The following is a 16,515-nucleotide window of genomic DNA, read 5'->3' on the forward strand; positions in this document are numbered from 1 at the left end:
GAGACCGAATGAAAGTGTTGAAGAAAAGCAGATTTCAACTGACTGCGAACCTTCTTGTGATCAGAAGCGGAGGTCTCTGCACTCAACTCGGAGACGTCGCCCAGGCCCGGCTCCACATGCTTCCCTCCTTCCTTCTTGGGCACCGTCAGCATCTCCAGCAGCATGTCGACCTCCGCTATATCTCCTGCTGGTGTCATGGCTATGTCCAAGCTTCCTGAGGACTCTATGGCCTCCACTTTCTCTCCTTCAACCACATCTCCATGAATACCAAACTGGGTTGGGTCAGGCATGTTTCCGAGGATGTCCGTCACCTTCATGTTCTTGGCTCCTTCAACCAGGCCACCACCGAACATGGAGGACCAGATAACGTGGAAGAACCCAAATATGAGGCTGTAGATTCCCTTGAAGAAGCCGGTGAAGAGCATCCAGAAGAAGGAGAAGAAGCCTGTAATGATCTCCTTGATGCTCAGCTTCTTGATCTTCTTGAACTGCTTGCGCATGTTTTTCACAGAAAAGATTTGGCGGACGTGGTTGATCTTGTGCTTGACTGAGCGGCACACGGTGGTGAAGGCTGAGGCAGACTCCAGGGCGCCCTCTTCCTCTCCGCTCAACTCTCCCAGGATACTGTGTCCATCCTCCTCTTCCTCCTCCTCAGGTTGTTCGACCACATCTGGCTCAGAGATCTGCGAGGCCAGCTGCATTTCAAAAATGGTGTCCTCGCAGAAATTCACAAACATCTCCATCTTCTCGCTCTCTCCGCCCTCGTTGACCACGTCAAAGATGAACTGACGCTTGGACTCCTTGACCTGCGGCTTCTCCCACTGCTCACGGCTCGACTCGCTGATCTCAAAGTACACCCTCTCAATTCGCTTTGCGCTGCCCATGATTTCAATACGACCCAGATACGGCTCAAAGTAGCTCAGCACACTCTCCGCCAGGTCTAAGAAGGTAGTGAGTCTGGAGTCGTGTGGCATGTGTTCCGCCAGGTTGGTCAGCAGAACTGCCACATTGAAGCCGATATCCTTGGCCGGCTCGTGAAATCGCTCTACAAACTCCTTGTAATTGAACATGTCATTCTCATCGGCCTCTGCACACGAGAGCAGGAACTCAATCTCAGACTGGCTGTACTGCTTCTGGCTCTCCATCGACTTCTGGAACTCCTTCTTTGAAATAATGCCTTTACACTCTGGGTCATACTCTTTGAAGTTGTCAGACGTCGTCAGGTCCTTCAGTTTGAGGAACATATCGAAGAACTTGAGGATCATCTCTACATTGTTAGAAGACTCCACCAGGGTGTCAACCATCTGCTTCCCGATCGTTCCATTCACCACATTACCTATGGATGCAACACAAGCTTTTAAGTAACTATACAAAAACACAATGTATCATGTACTACATGACCAGAACTGTGTTTGTGTCACAGATGTTTTGAGATGTCTTCTGTCATTTCTTTGACAGTGATTGTCAGCTTCAGGCTCTTACCCTCTAGCAGAGACAACAACATGACAACCATGTCCTTCTGTAAATCCATCAGCTCCTTCAGCAGCTCAATCTGACTGGCATCCTACAAGAAGATGATAAATATACGTAATTCATAATCATTCAACATACACTGTGTAGCAGTATTTGTGCGTTGATAATTAATGAACTTGATGCCATGGCTAGTTTTAGTTGGATCCTCTCAAGCTGAGCTTCCTTTTAATGAATAAATACAAGCTGTATTGTACCTGAGAGAGCTTCATTTGCATGTTGGCAAATACATGCAAGAAGCCCACAACTGCATCCCACAGTCTGCTGTGCGCTAAACTCTGCTGGTTCCCAATACACGGGCCCTGTAGGACAGATGATGATGTGAAAGAATGATGAAGGTTATGTAAGTGCTTAAATTGTGGTTTAACAGTGTTGATTGATCGATCAGCTTCTTACCTGAATATACTCAGTCAGTGAGTTGAATATCTGCTTGGCAACAGATAATGCTTTGGAGAAGTTGACTTTTCCCGTCTCATCAATGACATCTTTGCCAGAGTAGTACCAGTAGAAGTCACTGATAGATTCCTAAAGGGCAGGATCACATTTGTAAATTCATATTTGTGCCAAATTTGAAGAAACGTTCATACAGACGTACTCAAAAACATAATGCCTTCTTCCACAGCTGTCACTGGCACAGAGGCGTAGTGCTGAAGATGGCAGTGTGTGTGTGCATTAGTGTGGCTTTATATTTGTGCTTTACACACCTGGAGACGCAGCAGATAGTCCACAGTGCTGATAATGATGTTGACTGTGGTGGTGTTTCCAGTCTGGGTTCTCAGGAAGTTCTGGAAATCTGATAAAAGGAAATATCATCTCATTCTTATTATCATCCACGTTCTTTCCTCCTCTTTTGGATCACTGCACAGACAGCTGCTTCAATTATGCTCCAAAAATCGATGAAAACACACTTAAGTACGCCCTCACCTCCATTGTGGCCCTCGCACAGAAGTTGCAAAAACCGGAAGAGATCTTTAGTAAACTCATCATTCTGTAGCACCTTGGAGCCTTAGAAGAAAAGACATGTTGGTGACGACAACTGTGACCCAACAGAAAGGAATTCAAGTCTTTATTTACTCATCATAAAAAGATATAACGTGTGAAACTCCCCTCAGAAGCAATTAATATGAGGCAAGCAGGACAGGTTTCATGTTCAAAACATTTTTGAAGTCCAGGGCCTTTAGATTGCAAGTTCAAAACTGAATCCAAAGTGCTTTTTGGAAAAATGCTCTTACATTAAACAACAGTGAAACACTTGGACATTTCCATAAGCTGGAGGATCCCTGATAACTTTCACATGCAGGCCGGGATTGGGCCTGATGAAGGTTGTCATTTCAGAAAAAAAGCAGCGGACAGACGTGGTTATGTAATTCACTTTGAAAAAAAAAAATCAACCAGATATTCCAGTCGACGGCTAAACAAAATGAGCAGAAGTACATTTCTGTGAGCAGATAAAACCATGTGAAAGTTAGACATCTGTATGGAAACCAGCTTTGTGAAATAGGCCCCAAGTCCAAAGCAAGACAAAGCTTTGCTTAGGCTGTGGAAGGTCCACAAACCTTCAGTCAAACCCTTGGGAGGTGGCACTGATAGCCTTAGAACAACAGTTTGGAGCATCAGTAATAGGATATGCATTAGTAAATGTTAACATGAAGGGAATGGGAACAAATAACACACAGAAGGACAGGCAATGGATTCTGAAGATCCACTTTCTGCGAACACTCTAACAGTCTGCATGCACAGTGTGTCCCTACGGACATCCCAGGGAGGGAGAGGCTGGGTTCCAAATAAAGCAGGGAGTATGGACCACAGATATGGAGGAGACATTCAGGGTGGAAGCATAGCCATATCAGGATGATCTAAATTTGCTATTTACCCCGCTGAGTGTGGACTGCCATCGATGGGTTTTTAAAATGACAGGAAGGAGACAAACAGTACACGAAGACATAAGCAAAAAGAGAGGACATTGAGTTACAATACGGAGAGATATGAATATATTGGCTACGAGTGAAAAACAAAGTCATGCAGTTAAAAAGAATAGTTTTAGACGGGGGAAATCATAGGCCTGGGTTGTGTCTATGCTGCTTCTAACGAGATGAGTACTAAATAAGAATTCAGTCATGGTGAAAATTCATAACAGTAACGGAGACACGAGTAGTAACAGTGAATTGTTAAACACAGAACTCAGTGGAAATGTTTAGCAGAGGACTGAATGATGAAAAGACGGACATAGTTTGATGTGAAAAGCGTCAAGTGAAGTGAGTGCTTGTGTTGAACGCTGGGGAGAGAGACGGAGGTTTTAATGCTGGACCATGTCCTCTGAGACAAGATACACACCTACGTACCTCAGTATCATAAAGGTAAACAGAAAGAGTTTTAGTTTAACAGTCCCATAATATATTTAAAACTCAAACCTGATTTCCTTAACTGCAAAAGAAGACATTAAAGACACCACACTGACGACTTCAGGGACTTCCAGACTGTAGCGCAAGCAGCAAACTATTTGTGTAATCAAAATTCACATTGATATTAATGTAATTTTGATTGTTTCATCTACAAGGGCCATACAGCAACTATTCATTAGGAACTATAGTTTATCAACATATAAAGTTGTCATGGTTCAGCATTAGCTTAGTGAAAGGAAAAGGATCTTTTGTTGTTTTGTAATCAACAGGTGCTTCGACAGCAGGGATCTACTAAACGTCCAGAGAGACCTGAGGCAAAATGTGGTGCTTGAAAGACTACGGAAGGGAAAACGGGTAGAATATCAAATAGTCCATCTCAGAAGACATCTCTTCACTTACTTGAACCTTCCTCTGTCACCATGCCAAGTCCTTCTGCTTTGTTCTGCCTTTCAAATGCATTCAAGTCCAAGACGCTGGGGAAAGAAGCTCAAAAGTCAAATACATGACATCTGCACAGAAGTTTGTTTTTGTGGTACAGATGATTTAAAGTACCTGCAAGACTGCATCAGTCCTGAGAGACTCTTGAAAAAGCCTGCATCTCTTTTTTCTTTCAGGTAATCAAGCATTTTCTGAGATAAGAGAGAAGATCCTACAGTCAAACCAAAAGCTACCGCAGTGCAGTCTCTGAACATGTTGACGGATGCACAGGAGAATAAGACTGATAAACAGATGATGAATGAAAAATGATGAATTAGGTAAATGAAAACAAAAGTTGAATAGTTGATCTGTATAATCTGACCTGCTGAACTCGCACGTTGCCTCCGTTTAGGATGGAGATTCCCAGTTTGAGGGTGCAGGTCACCATGGGGCCCAGACGACCTGATGAAGAACAATAATGTAAGCTAACAGGAGGACAGAAGCGCAAGCCGCTGCAGAAACACTGCAGAATTATATCTTTGAAACTGCCTACAAAACGCTGAGCTGAGAAGCGATCAGCTCGTCGTTACCTTTACTGGCGCTGATCATCTGCAGCACCATCTCGGCGGCCCCGCGGGCGTGCAGCCTCGCCTGCTGATACAGGATCTTCTGCTTTTCCATCTCTTTTTCCTGAGGGGACATGCGTACACACAGTCATCGTACATTTTATTGTACCTGTCAGATAAAAGTTAGTGGCAAAAGAGAGCGTACCTCAAAAGTCTTTTCTTTCCCTTCCTCCTCTTCTTCCTCCTCGTCCTCTGCACAGCTCTGAAGACACAACGGTCAACACTCAGAGCTCATTTTTCATGTTATTCGCACTAGTCTTCCCGGAAGTATTTACACATAAGAACACTTTAAGGTCAGTACCTTCGCCATCATGTCTGCATATGCAATATACAACGGATCTTCTTCCAAATGACTGAAAAGGAGTGAAGTCAAATCATAATGTGTTACTGTGTCGATACACAAGTCAATAAGTTATCAAAAACGTACTTTATATGCAACAAGAGCACAGGCAATTCTCCTACATAATGGAAATACTGTACGACAGCTTTATTGAGTAAATCTCCACTAAATAATTTCATATCAACATCTGCACAGTCAATCAAAAAGAAACAAGAAAAATGAAAGAACTGCACATAAACTCACTCTCATCTTAATTTAACTCCCTCACCTTCTCTCTGTCAGAGCGTTGTGGCTGAAGTGAAGAATAAGTTGGTGGAGAGGATCCGGCTGGACCTCAGCCACCTCCTCTTCCTCCTCCTCCACAATTTTCATCGGGGTTTTCTGCAGGAGTCCGCAGGTGTGAACAGTTAGCTCAGCCCAAGCCTCATCTAAACATCCCTCCCATGAAACATCATCCCATTTTTTTTTTTTATCTCCACAAACTCACTGGCAATTGTGCCCTTTCACACATTTGTCAAAAACACTGAAATGAGTCAGTAACATTCAACTAGCACTGGCATGCAGATGAGTATTTGTCATGTCCCGGTGATGCGTGGAAAGGACAGGACGAGGAGAGTTAAGAGGATGATGAACAGCGCTGGAACCACTTTTCAAATACATGCATGTTACAGCAAACAAATGCAAGCAGGCATGACTTTGAACATGAATGATCCTGACGGTACAGGAGCCTGACAAAGAGGTGCTATCAGCTACACAAATCTCCAAGAGTCCAAACTAATCTGACAGATTTATAGACTAAAACTCACTTCTCCAACAAGAACAGAACAGTGAATAATCACATTTTTAAGCAACTGTATCTAAGGCTGTACTTTATTCAATGGCATACTTTTAGCGTCTGGATGAATTTGCTGCACATCTGCATACACAGATCTAATATGAAAGGTGATCTTCACATGACTACGCGAGCATGCCACTGACGTCACTGCCACAGAACGCACTGTAACGTCACCTTCACACTCACACTACAGACTTACAGAGTACAGCGAAAAGACAACTGATGGGTTGGATCCAGATCTGACAGCCACACAGCTAGTGACTGCTAGCGAAAGGCCCTCCTTACCACTGCTGTCAGAAAGGCATAGCCTGCTTTTCTAGAGCTGTGAGCGCTGGAGCTGGCCCTGTGTCTCCTGAGTTGGTCATGCAGCCTCTGACCCCTGACGGATCTCTGTTTGAAGGGTTTTGCACGCCTAGAGCGGGGGCCCCTGGGCGCTTTGGGCGAGGTCCCCACCCGGGCGCGCTCCCAAGGCTCGACGGGCACGGAGCTAAAGAAGCATTCGGCAGACAGGACTGGCAGAGGGGTGCCAACGCAGGGCACGTGGGGCAAGGGCAAGGCGAGCCCAGTACTTACTGCCAGATCCTGAACTAGCTTCTCCTCAAAGGAGTACTCCTCTGCCTCTATCCAAAGTCTCTGATAGGCCGGGATGAAGAAGTTGATAGCGCGATGCCTGGGGAGGGGGGAGGTGAGGGGAAGTGGGGAGGAATGGAGGGGAGTGGGGAGGGAGGTACAGTGGCATTAGGGCGGGTTCTGGTGAGTTTTTGGAGGAAACAGGAAGGAGAGATGTAGGGGGAGGAAGGGGTTACAGGAAGTGCATTTCAGGCAGGGTGGTGATTGGTCAATGTGGGACCCACTGGCTCTTCTGACTGGTCACGTTTGGTCTCTAAAATAACTGCAGTTACTTTCACCAGGTTATAAATTCATTAGAGGAGCATGCACACTTTAGGGGAGATATGCAGTTTTCCAACAAATCAGTGGATCTATGACAACTCCTTTTTTTACGAGATTTACATCACATAACAAAGACGCACAGATGTGTTGTAAAACTGCACAACCTGTGGCAAAATGTCAGATAGAAACAAATCTTTAAATCATCATAAGAGCAGGAAGCAAAATAACATGAGACAGCTTTTATACTGCACTAAATTACTGTAACCAAGCAGTTTTGTAAATCTGGCAGCTAACTCGAGAAAGTCAAAATTTTATTCAATAGGTTTCTTTCTTTCTGTCTTTCTTCTTCTTTCCTTTCTTCATTCCCTCCTTCAGGGTACACCTGAAATGAGACAAAGGCCTGCAGCTCGCTGTGTGTTTCCACTTTCCAAATAGGTTTGTTTCAGTCAATTCTTGGGCTCATTCTAGCTGACCAATCAGAATCAACAGTGCAGAAACAATTGGCTGCTAGGCAGAGCTCAGTCCACAGCCTGGTGGATGAAGGGGGGGGTTGAACAGATGAAGCATTCGCCCCGTAGTTTCACTTTACCGTCAGCAGGGAGAACAGGCGGTCAAAGCTGGAGGCTTTGAATGCCCTTTCCAGCCAAACCTCCCGATAGCCATTCAGGAAGTAATTATTATTTTTGTATCTGAGGGAGGATGAGGTAGTGTTATGCAAGAAAACAACACAGAGGAGAGAATGTCATTAGGGAGGTGAAGAGGGGTTTACATGGGCACACAGTCAAGGAAAAAATGCCCCACCCCCCATGACTACTTGGTGATAGCTTGTTACGTACGGTTAGATTGAGACAACAGTTGTTTTTAATATATGATGTCAATATTTAATTATTGACCTTGTAAATCAGTCCCACAAGTGCCACAGGTGTAAGAGACTCACCTGGGTAGATTGTAGAGTGGAGCCATGCGGAAACAAGCCACCACAGCACGCTTACGCTGTTTGGACAGGAGCTTATGCCACACACACTTCTTATTCCTCAGAGGCTGCTCCACCTATGGGACGAGGGAGCGACATACGCAAAGTGGGAAACAGCTGTGCCGTTACAGTGAGGATGCTGTGTGTAGCATTTCATTCAGATCTGGATTGTGACTGGATTAAAGATCACAGTTATCAATCTTGTAACTTCTTTGATTAGTTCAGAAAACTTCAAATTAAGTAAAAAAAAAAAAAGCTTATTTTTTATATCCTCTGATGTATTGTTGACACGTGGGTATAAATAAGGACAAGAACTGTGTTTTTACCTGCTCCAGGTGGAAGACTGCAGCAGATATGCTCTGTACTCGGTCCACTGTGTGTTCTGGGTTTGCGGGTTCCTCGCTCTTCACCACCACGTCTTTGTAAAGGTTCAGCTGCCACTGCACCGCTGGGTCATCAGACTACGACATAGTAAACAATCAAACCAATAAACAAACAGCAGCATCACTCTCAGCAGTAATAATAGATCAATATGACTAAAACTGCTCTTAATGCTTTTGTGATCACCGAGAACATCATCTTACCTTGTCCTGGAGATGGAGATTCTGACGCAAGTGCTCCTTCACCTCATCATCTGTGTCTTTCTATGTAGGGACACATTGCAATGTAATGCTAATACATTGTTGCATACATCAAGAGTAATTAGTCTGAGTGCTTATATGCATATAAAGCCTTCACAGTGGACTACATTTGACAACAGGACAACATTCTGTTTTTAACTCTTTCTGGACAGTGAACTGCTGGTGAAGCAGACCATACAGACTGATGGCAGTGCTGTGTGTTACAGCCACAGTTACAAAGGTTTGGCCAAGAGGCACCACTCTGATCACAGATAGTACATGAATCTTTGGTACAAGATTTAGAAAGTTGCACTCTAGGGACTTCTAATGATTAACTTTTTTAAGAGGTCCAACTTCCAACTTCATTTAAAATTATCTAAAAGTGAATCAGACCTAAAAAAACTGAATATAAGCTCAGCGTAATAAGAGAAAGAGTACATGCTGGACCTTCTGCATAGTCAATGTGACTACTAAAATCAACATCAAAATTTAGTTTGTGGTCTAAAAAGCTTTGTACCAGGTCCTGTTTTAGTCTGCTTACCAGACTGTAGCGTATCTTGGCAAGGGAGATGAGCTCCTGGTCTCCGGGGGTGCACATGTTGAGGCCGATGGGCAGCATCTTCTTCAGGGCAGCTACAATCAGAGAGGTCTGGATGGAGTAGTACTCGCCTCGGCGGCGCTTGTGTTTCCTCTCCTGGTCCCCCCCTGACTGCAGAGAGAAAGGAGACGGGCTTACTTACTTACATTTCACAGCTGAGAGTAAGGCTCAGGTTTTTGTAGCATTCCATCCATTTGATCTGGTTAGTTTTGGTTTCACGCTGCAATTATGTGAGCACACTTTAGAACTATACATGACATATAGTCACTAAAAGGCCTTTCTCATCCTCTCCACGAATAACTAAAAGGTGCCTGAATTTTTGCAAGTTTTTCCCGACTGGCTCTTAATGAAATCATCAGCGTCGAACATTGGTTTCCTCCTCTCCTCATGTGTTCATGTGGCTCATTCTGTTGTTTGATAGCCTGCCACTAATTTGTCCAAAAGTCATTATAAACTTAAATATTTCAAATTTAGCACTCAAGTCAAATCTAACCACCAAATCTGAGATCCAATTTCCAACGACCATTGCTGTCAGGGCCAAAAAGTTGTTTCACCTTGAAACCACTGATTAAGATGAGTCACAGACTCTGGAACCAAAGTGCTTCAGCATAAATCAGGTAAAAATCAGAGTCCTCGTCCCGGATCAAAAACTGAAGCGCTTTTCTCCACTTTTTCGCGTCCAAAAAAACCCCAAAGAGTGCAAATAAATAATCTGCCTGGCTCTGCCAAAACAAATAAACAACAAAGTCTCACAGTGACAGCGAGTTGAGCCGCACTGACAACATCCAGATATACGACCTGACATTACTACAACAAATATCGGCATGACAAGGCGTATGTCGTAAACCCACAGTGCAGAGGTGAATTTAAGAGGCGTGAACTCATACAGTTGATTTGTAGAACGTCTCACATCTACATATTCAGCGTGGTCAGCACATGTCAGGGGATCTATTAAGAACACAGGGAAAGCACTTGTAAGGACTTTTCCTTTCATCAGCAAAGGAATACAGTAGCAGGAACTCGAGCAGTGGGGATTCCCATCAGGAGAAGAAGTCAGGCTGTGCTTTTCCAAAGCGCTGACATACTGTACAGTAGCATGGAGGGGAGAGCAGGAGATAAGTCCAAATTAAACCCAGAGAGAACTAAGATGTCCTCTGCTCCATCTCCTGGACAGATGTCTGACAGAATGAAGAGGTCCATTTCCAAAGAAAAAGAGTTATTCTTAGGAGGCCTGCGAGGCGCCTTTACGAAACTGAATGCTTTCTGCAGTAATATTTCAAATCTAAAGGAGCTCAAATTATGATTTTTACTGACTGATAATCTTTGGGGATTTCTTGGCTGGGTAATGACGTTTCCGGTTTACAGAGCTCAACTTTTGAAGTTAAAGCACACAGGAGATTTGTTACCTTGCTACTGTTCCTTTGTAAAACTCAAGGGCAGAAACTGTTCAAAGCCTGTTTTCACTTAATTGACACTTTTTCAAAGGATCAGGCATCATTTGTGCTTTCGTGAGTATTTACAGCAGCAGCAGCAGCATTTATGTCTGATCGAGTGCCCATGTTCAACATAATGAAAAAACCCGTGACCCCCGTGTGTCTCATTGATGCATTTTTAACTGGCAATAGTTGTTAATAGTTCAGTTCATTGTTGGTTTTGGTAATTTTTCGTTCTCTTGGGTGGTTTTGGTAACATATCCTTTGTTGTATTTCATTCAGCTAGCTAGATAGTGACATCAGCAATATCCATAATTTTGCCCTGCTCGTATGTTATTTATTTACCTTGGACATCTTTGTCTTGCCCTCTCCAGTCAGGAAGCCCAAATTGTTGATCTCATTCTGAACCACAAAGTTTTGCTCCTCACGCTTAAAGTTCTGAGTTCAGAGGACAAAGAAAAGAGGTTAATCAACCTAAACACCAGTATCCTGGTATCAAACGCCATTATTGTGATAGGACCGCTAGATTAAATGTGAGACTGACATGGGATTTGCACCAGAGGATGAAGATCTCAGCCACCATCCTGAAGAGCTCAGTGGAGTCTGCATCCGGCTCCTTCAGCCACCTGGACCTGGAATGGACAACAACATCAACCACGAACGCTTTCTATTAAGTTAAATTAAGTTGTTTTACATATGTGCAAGACAATATAATAAGTTAATCAATCAGGGTACCATGAACAAACTAAGGTTTACAAGTCAACCCCCCCCCCCCCCCCCCCAAAAAATCTTTACATTTAAACTAATCTTCCTTTGCTGATACTGTACCTGTTGTTGTCCACGTAGCGGATGAGCATGGGGTAGAAGGCGTAGAGGTCTCTGCAGAGCACAGCAAACTCATCCAGGATGAGCAGCTCAGCCTCCTGGTTGTCACCTTTACTGTCGGCCTTCAGCAGCTCCTCTTCAGACACAACCTACGTTTGCAGCACATCAACAACTCATCCCCGGCAATCAGTTCATTAGTGTTAATGTTCTCATGCGCAACCCCATCCAACTCAACGGTAATAACCTCCTCCCTGCGTCCTCTCTCAGTCAGTGACAGAGGTATTTTTACTCTCTGTTGGTAATGTGAATGAGCATAACGCTCTTGGACTAGCTCCATATATACACTGCAGGTTCAGCAGCTTATGATGGAGTCGACAAAAAAAATCTACTTTAACCACAGGTACCAATGAGCAGTGCATACAATGTGCTGCTGTAATACCATGTACAGAATATTTTAAGCTCTCACCTTCACTGTCTTCTTCCTCAGTTTGTCCAGCGTGGGCAGGAAGTGGGTTCTCAGCAGGTCGGCTCCTGCCTTGCAGATGATTGGCTGAGAGTAGACTGGAGACAGAGACAATGGAAAATATATTCTGGACATGTGCCACTGAGACACTGATGCAGTCAAGAATAAGACAGGTTTCTGGAAGGATTTGAGCTTCAAGTTTTGAGAACACAGAAATCGAAATCATTCCTCTGTCCCTGGAGATGACCGGCTCTGTTGTCAACTGTGACAAATGTCAAACTATATTAAGCACTTAGTTGTAGCTAGTTGTTCAGTTGGATCAACAATTTGGTTTTTACGCTCGTCTCTACCCTTGACAAGTACCTGCAATCCTCTTCATCCAGGGAGCGTCATCGATGCCCAGGTTGTTGTTGAGGATCTTGAGGATGTTTCCCAGGATGATGCTGAGGTGTTCAGAGGTCACCATAGTGCAGCACTGGGCACCTGGAGGCGAGTTCTCCGGACCTTCCTCCCACCAGTAGGACAGATAGTTGCACAGCATGGGGAGAATCACCTCAATGACCTGCAGGAGATAGGCCAAAGGTGAAATGTCTGGTTGGGCTGAAGGTATGATGACAGAAGAGGCCGAACGGATGAGTGTGTAATGTTTTGTATTTTTCTCAATGGGTGTAACGCACACTGATAATGTCTAGTAACAGCCTGACAGCTCTGTGAAATCTTTGTTGCTAGAACATTAGAGGATTATCAAGGTGTGAAACCCACTGGCTAAATCTACAAATAAATGAACAATGGAGTTTTATGTTTCTGTAATCATACCCTCCAAATTCAGTTAATTATGTCTGTAAAATGCTCATAGTTGTTAATAAATGTTTTAAATGAAGGACATCACTTCAAAATGTTATCTCGGAATAAAATATTAAGCACTCACTGCAACATTAAAATGATATCTTCTTAAATAATTTAACATGTTTTTTTAACATCAAACTAGTAATAAATAAAATAAAGCATTCATTAAAGGGGTACGCTAGTAATTTTAATACTAAAAAAAGTAAGTTTCAAGTTAATAGAGATATCTATTTTAGTCCCACTGGATGCTACCCGAGGTGCAACTCAGTGGCATAAGCAATGAAGTTGGTGTTCGCGCTGCCCTTCAGACCTGCGGCATGTCGCTGTAGCGAGCACCAGACTCCGAGACATCGTTCACATCTTTCAGCAGTCTGTCGAGACGGGGCATCTCTGGACACATCTCCTCCACCGTGTCGGGCATACTGAGGACTAGAAAAGCAAAACACAAAGACGACATTTTAAAAAGTCTGAAATGATATCCTCAGCAATGTCCAAATGAAAAAGACGATCAGCTGGACGCTCACTGGCTCTCTCTCGGGGGGTCTTGGTGTTGAAGACAGACAGCCGGTTGTGGGCGTTTAGGTCGGGCTCCAGGAACGCCACAGGCATGGCACCGACCAGGGTCGCCAGGCTCTCCCCCAGCGCTGGAAGATGTCTGCAGATCGATACGTGACATACAACATGAGAAAAAGTCGGTACACCAAAAATAAACTGCTGCAACATACAAAAACACAAACGCGATGGTATCAGGATGAATTCAGATGTGAAAGCTCAGGAAAGGTTGTTGTCAAACTTTTTTGCAGGATATTTTACGGCTCAAGTCAGGTCAAGGTGGGAAACTGTCTTTTCCACAACAGTTTTAGGAGGTTTTATTGGCGTGTAAAAGCCAGTCAGGGATTAACGCCACAGAATTGTGGTTTTAATGAAGGACATTTCACAGCACTCACTGTTTCTGTTGTGTCCTCTCCCCTGGGTCATGTAATCTTTTCTCTTTTAATAGATTTGATAAAATATGATCATTATCCTGTCTGGCCAGAGTCCAAACATCTGTCTTTTGCACATTTTGTAACACATAATGTGTCAAAGAAACCGTGGCATACATGTCATAATAGATTTTTTAATTACACTACATGAGGTACCATAAATCATTCCACAAGTCACATCATTTATCATTAACAGAGTGACTCAAAAAGCCATATCCTAATCAACTGAGGCAAGCACGATGTAGTTTATGAATTGCTATTTCACAGTTCCTTGAGACCAATTCTCAAAATCATCATACAAATAATAGCAAGCATTTGGAAAGGTTCCTAAAACTTAATGATCAAATATATGTGCCTGCTCATGTGTAGAACAGAGAAATGTTACCTCTCCACAAAGATGTTCTTTCCTGTTCCCAGAGAGTAGAAACAGGTCAAGATTCGGTAGCAGGACAGCTGCACATCGTCCACTGCAACAAACAAAAACACCTATCAAGCACACATCTAGCTATGGTTGGTGTGTCTCTACTCTGTACACAATGGGCATGTGGAGACTAGGTGAACTCAGGGTGGGGGCTATGTAAGTGAAAATGGTGGGTGTGGAAATACAAACTCACACAGCAGGTCCACCCCAAAATCATGTGTCTTGATGTGTTCAAACAGAGCAGTGAGGATGGGCAGAAGCGCCACAGTCACGTAGTTGATGCTCTGGCTGACGCTCTTCATCTGGGCACGGGACTGCATGAACTTCCCCAGTTTTAGCATCTCCAGCAGCTTCTCCAGGTCCTCCGATGCATTCTCAAAGAAAGCCCGCAACGCGACTTTGACCAGCTCTGCGCCAGACTTCATGACTGTTCTGAGAGATGGGGAAAAAACAAGGGCTAACGCACATGTACAAGACTTAACTGTTGCTCAATGGATCACCGTGCACGTACAGACGGCAATGCGTGCTTACCTGGTGTCCAGTGAATGAGTGAGGATGTGCAGGCAGCTCACCATCATTGCAGAGTCACTTCCTGTGAGAAAAACATTACTATAGATGCAGAAAGAGCTTCAAAGCAAGAGGCACACGAGCATACAGAGAGAGGCAATGCAAACCTTACCAAAGAGAGAAATCCTGTGTCTGACAAGAGCTGCCAGCTTACAGAACAGGCTGGGAAAGAAAGATGGTGAGAAAAGAATTGAACAAAAAGCTTCAGAGAGAACAAAGAAGAGCTGAAAAAAGCAAAGTAGGCAAGGAAAGACGAAAAGATCTGATGAAAATGCAGAAGAGAAAATCTGCCCTCTTTCCACTGAGATAAAAGGGACGACTTCTCTAAAAACCTCTGAACAGCAAAAACCTGACTGATTACACAGATTGCTTCTGCTAGTACCTGGTGACCATCTCCTTCTCTTTGTTAGAGGCACAGCCACAGCTGCTCAGGTTCTTGCTGGGCGTGGACAGGAAGTAGAGACAGTGGTTCTTAAAAGTTTGATCTACCAGAGGAAGCAGCACCTGGAGAGAAGAAACGCAGCTGTGAGACCAAAACCTCAACAAAGTTAAGTAAACTCATCAATGCGAAATGTTAATGGACTTGCAGACCTTGGCAAAGAACTTGATTTCCTGGTCATGAGGTGATTTGTCTGTCTTCCCACTAGTGGCCATAGCCTCTGGATTAACAACAAACGTGAGTGGCAGGGTCAGGTCTGAATCAATGAAAAGCACCTGTTAGTGCTCAGCGTACCTGTGTTTAAGAAGCCACACACTCACCGAGATGAGCGATGAACTCCTGGGCTGAGTCGACGTACTTCAGCAGCCTTTTGAGGAACTTGTAGGAGAAACGCTTCTCCATGGATGATGAGTCCTGCTCCATGTCCTTCAGACCTCTGTCGGATGGAAGGATCACACATGACATAATACGTTACCAAAAGCCAAATCTGTCAATATGAAGAAAAGACACCATGCTTATCAGTTTTACTTCGATGAGGGCTAAACTAACCTTGTGACGACATAGCCGCTGATCTGCAGGAACTTGAACAGCTCCTGGGCCTTCTCTCTGTCTCTGTACTTCTCTTTAGCTGTCAGGGTGTCATAGGGAACCAGCAGCGAGTGGGTCCCTCCTCCTGTCAAGTCAAATTAAATCAAATCAAATCAAATGCAAAAATCAGTTCAAATGCATCTTACACGGGTTACTTGTTACCACAGCTGAAAATTATTCACCCTCCCAGGATGAGGCGAAGTGCACGAGTGCATTTGGAAACTGCACTTTAACTCACCTTTGCTAACAAGCTCACTCTTCTTCTTCTTGGCCCAGATGTTGTGGTAATTTTCGGCAACTACCTCCACCATGCCCTGCAGATGCAGTAACAATGCAAAGACAATTCTCACGCTGCACTGCATGTGTAGCAACTCATTACGACAATTACTTATTATAACAACAATTAGCGAAAGTCAAACATAACAAACCTGCAACTCTCTAGACAAAGTGACGTTGTGCAAGTCCATGGGCGCAGGACTGAACCCATTAACCTAAAAAAGTCAGAAAGAGACAACACAAGAAGAAGAAGAAAACAATAAACTCCACAACATTTCCCTTTAAAGTCAATGTATCCTTGACTCCCTGCCAACTACCACCTGGCAGATGACACCGTCCAGCTGTGATTCACAGGTTTATCTATCTCACAGCTTTTATATTTGCAGTTCTAAACATTTTGGTGGCTCTTTCCTGGAAAAATGCTGTGTTTTATATGTTGCCA

General features: G+C 43.9%; 1 protein-coding gene across 1 annotated transcript in view; it reads right to left on the reverse strand.

Moving 5' to 3' along the window:
- The window catches only part of ryr3 (ryanodine receptor 3), a 102,924-nt gene that overhangs the window by 9,271 nt on the left and 77,138 nt on the right, over positions 1-16,515 (reverse strand). Inside the window, exons 57-92 of the mRNA XM_070987224.1 lie at positions 16,226-16,288; positions 16,036-16,111; positions 15,759-15,882; positions 15,530-15,645; positions 15,362-15,429; positions 15,153-15,274; positions 14,883-14,932; positions 14,735-14,795; positions 14,397-14,635; positions 14,168-14,249; positions 13,324-13,454; positions 13,110-13,228; positions 12,317-12,515; positions 11,957-12,051; positions 11,494-11,639; positions 11,210-11,297; positions 11,011-11,103; positions 9,176-9,343; positions 8,599-8,658; positions 8,341-8,475; positions 7,979-8,091; positions 6,436-6,820; positions 5,584-5,696; positions 5,277-5,328; positions 5,121-5,177; positions 4,940-5,039; positions 4,732-4,811; positions 4,485-4,561; positions 4,332-4,405; positions 3,404-3,418; positions 2,455-2,535; positions 2,235-2,323; positions 1,927-2,055; positions 1,728-1,832; positions 1,483-1,564; positions 51-1,336 (exon numbers count right to left, since the gene is read on the reverse strand). Of these exons, the coding sequence (XP_070843325.1) occupies positions 51-1,336; positions 1,483-1,564; positions 1,728-1,832; positions 1,927-2,055; positions 2,235-2,323; positions 2,455-2,535; positions 3,404-3,418; positions 4,332-4,405; positions 4,485-4,561; positions 4,732-4,811; positions 4,940-5,039; positions 5,121-5,177; positions 5,277-5,328; positions 5,584-5,696; positions 6,436-6,820; positions 7,979-8,091; positions 8,341-8,475; positions 8,599-8,658; positions 9,176-9,343; positions 11,011-11,103; positions 11,210-11,297; positions 11,494-11,639; positions 11,957-12,051; positions 12,317-12,515; positions 13,110-13,228; positions 13,324-13,454; positions 14,168-14,249; positions 14,397-14,635; positions 14,735-14,795; positions 14,883-14,932; positions 15,153-15,274; positions 15,362-15,429; positions 15,530-15,645; positions 15,759-15,882; positions 16,036-16,111; positions 16,226-16,288 (5,073 nt within the window). The remainder of the gene's footprint in view (positions 1-50; positions 1,337-1,482; positions 1,565-1,727; positions 1,833-1,926; positions 2,056-2,234; positions 2,324-2,454; positions 2,536-3,403; positions 3,419-4,331; positions 4,406-4,484; positions 4,562-4,731; positions 4,812-4,939; positions 5,040-5,120; positions 5,178-5,276; positions 5,329-5,583; positions 5,697-6,435; positions 6,821-7,978; positions 8,092-8,340; positions 8,476-8,598; positions 8,659-9,175; positions 9,344-11,010; positions 11,104-11,209; positions 11,298-11,493; positions 11,640-11,956; positions 12,052-12,316; positions 12,516-13,109; positions 13,229-13,323; positions 13,455-14,167; positions 14,250-14,396; positions 14,636-14,734; positions 14,796-14,882; positions 14,933-15,152; positions 15,275-15,361; positions 15,430-15,529; positions 15,646-15,758; positions 15,883-16,035; positions 16,112-16,225; positions 16,289-16,515) is intronic.

The sequence above is a fragment of the Chaetodon trifascialis genome, chromosome 19, assembly GCF_039877785.1.
Source record: "Chaetodon trifascialis isolate fChaTrf1 chromosome 19, fChaTrf1.hap1, whole genome shotgun sequence".
NCBI classification, from domain to species: Eukaryota; Metazoa; Chordata; class Actinopteri; order Chaetodontiformes; family Chaetodontidae; genus Chaetodon; species Chaetodon trifascialis.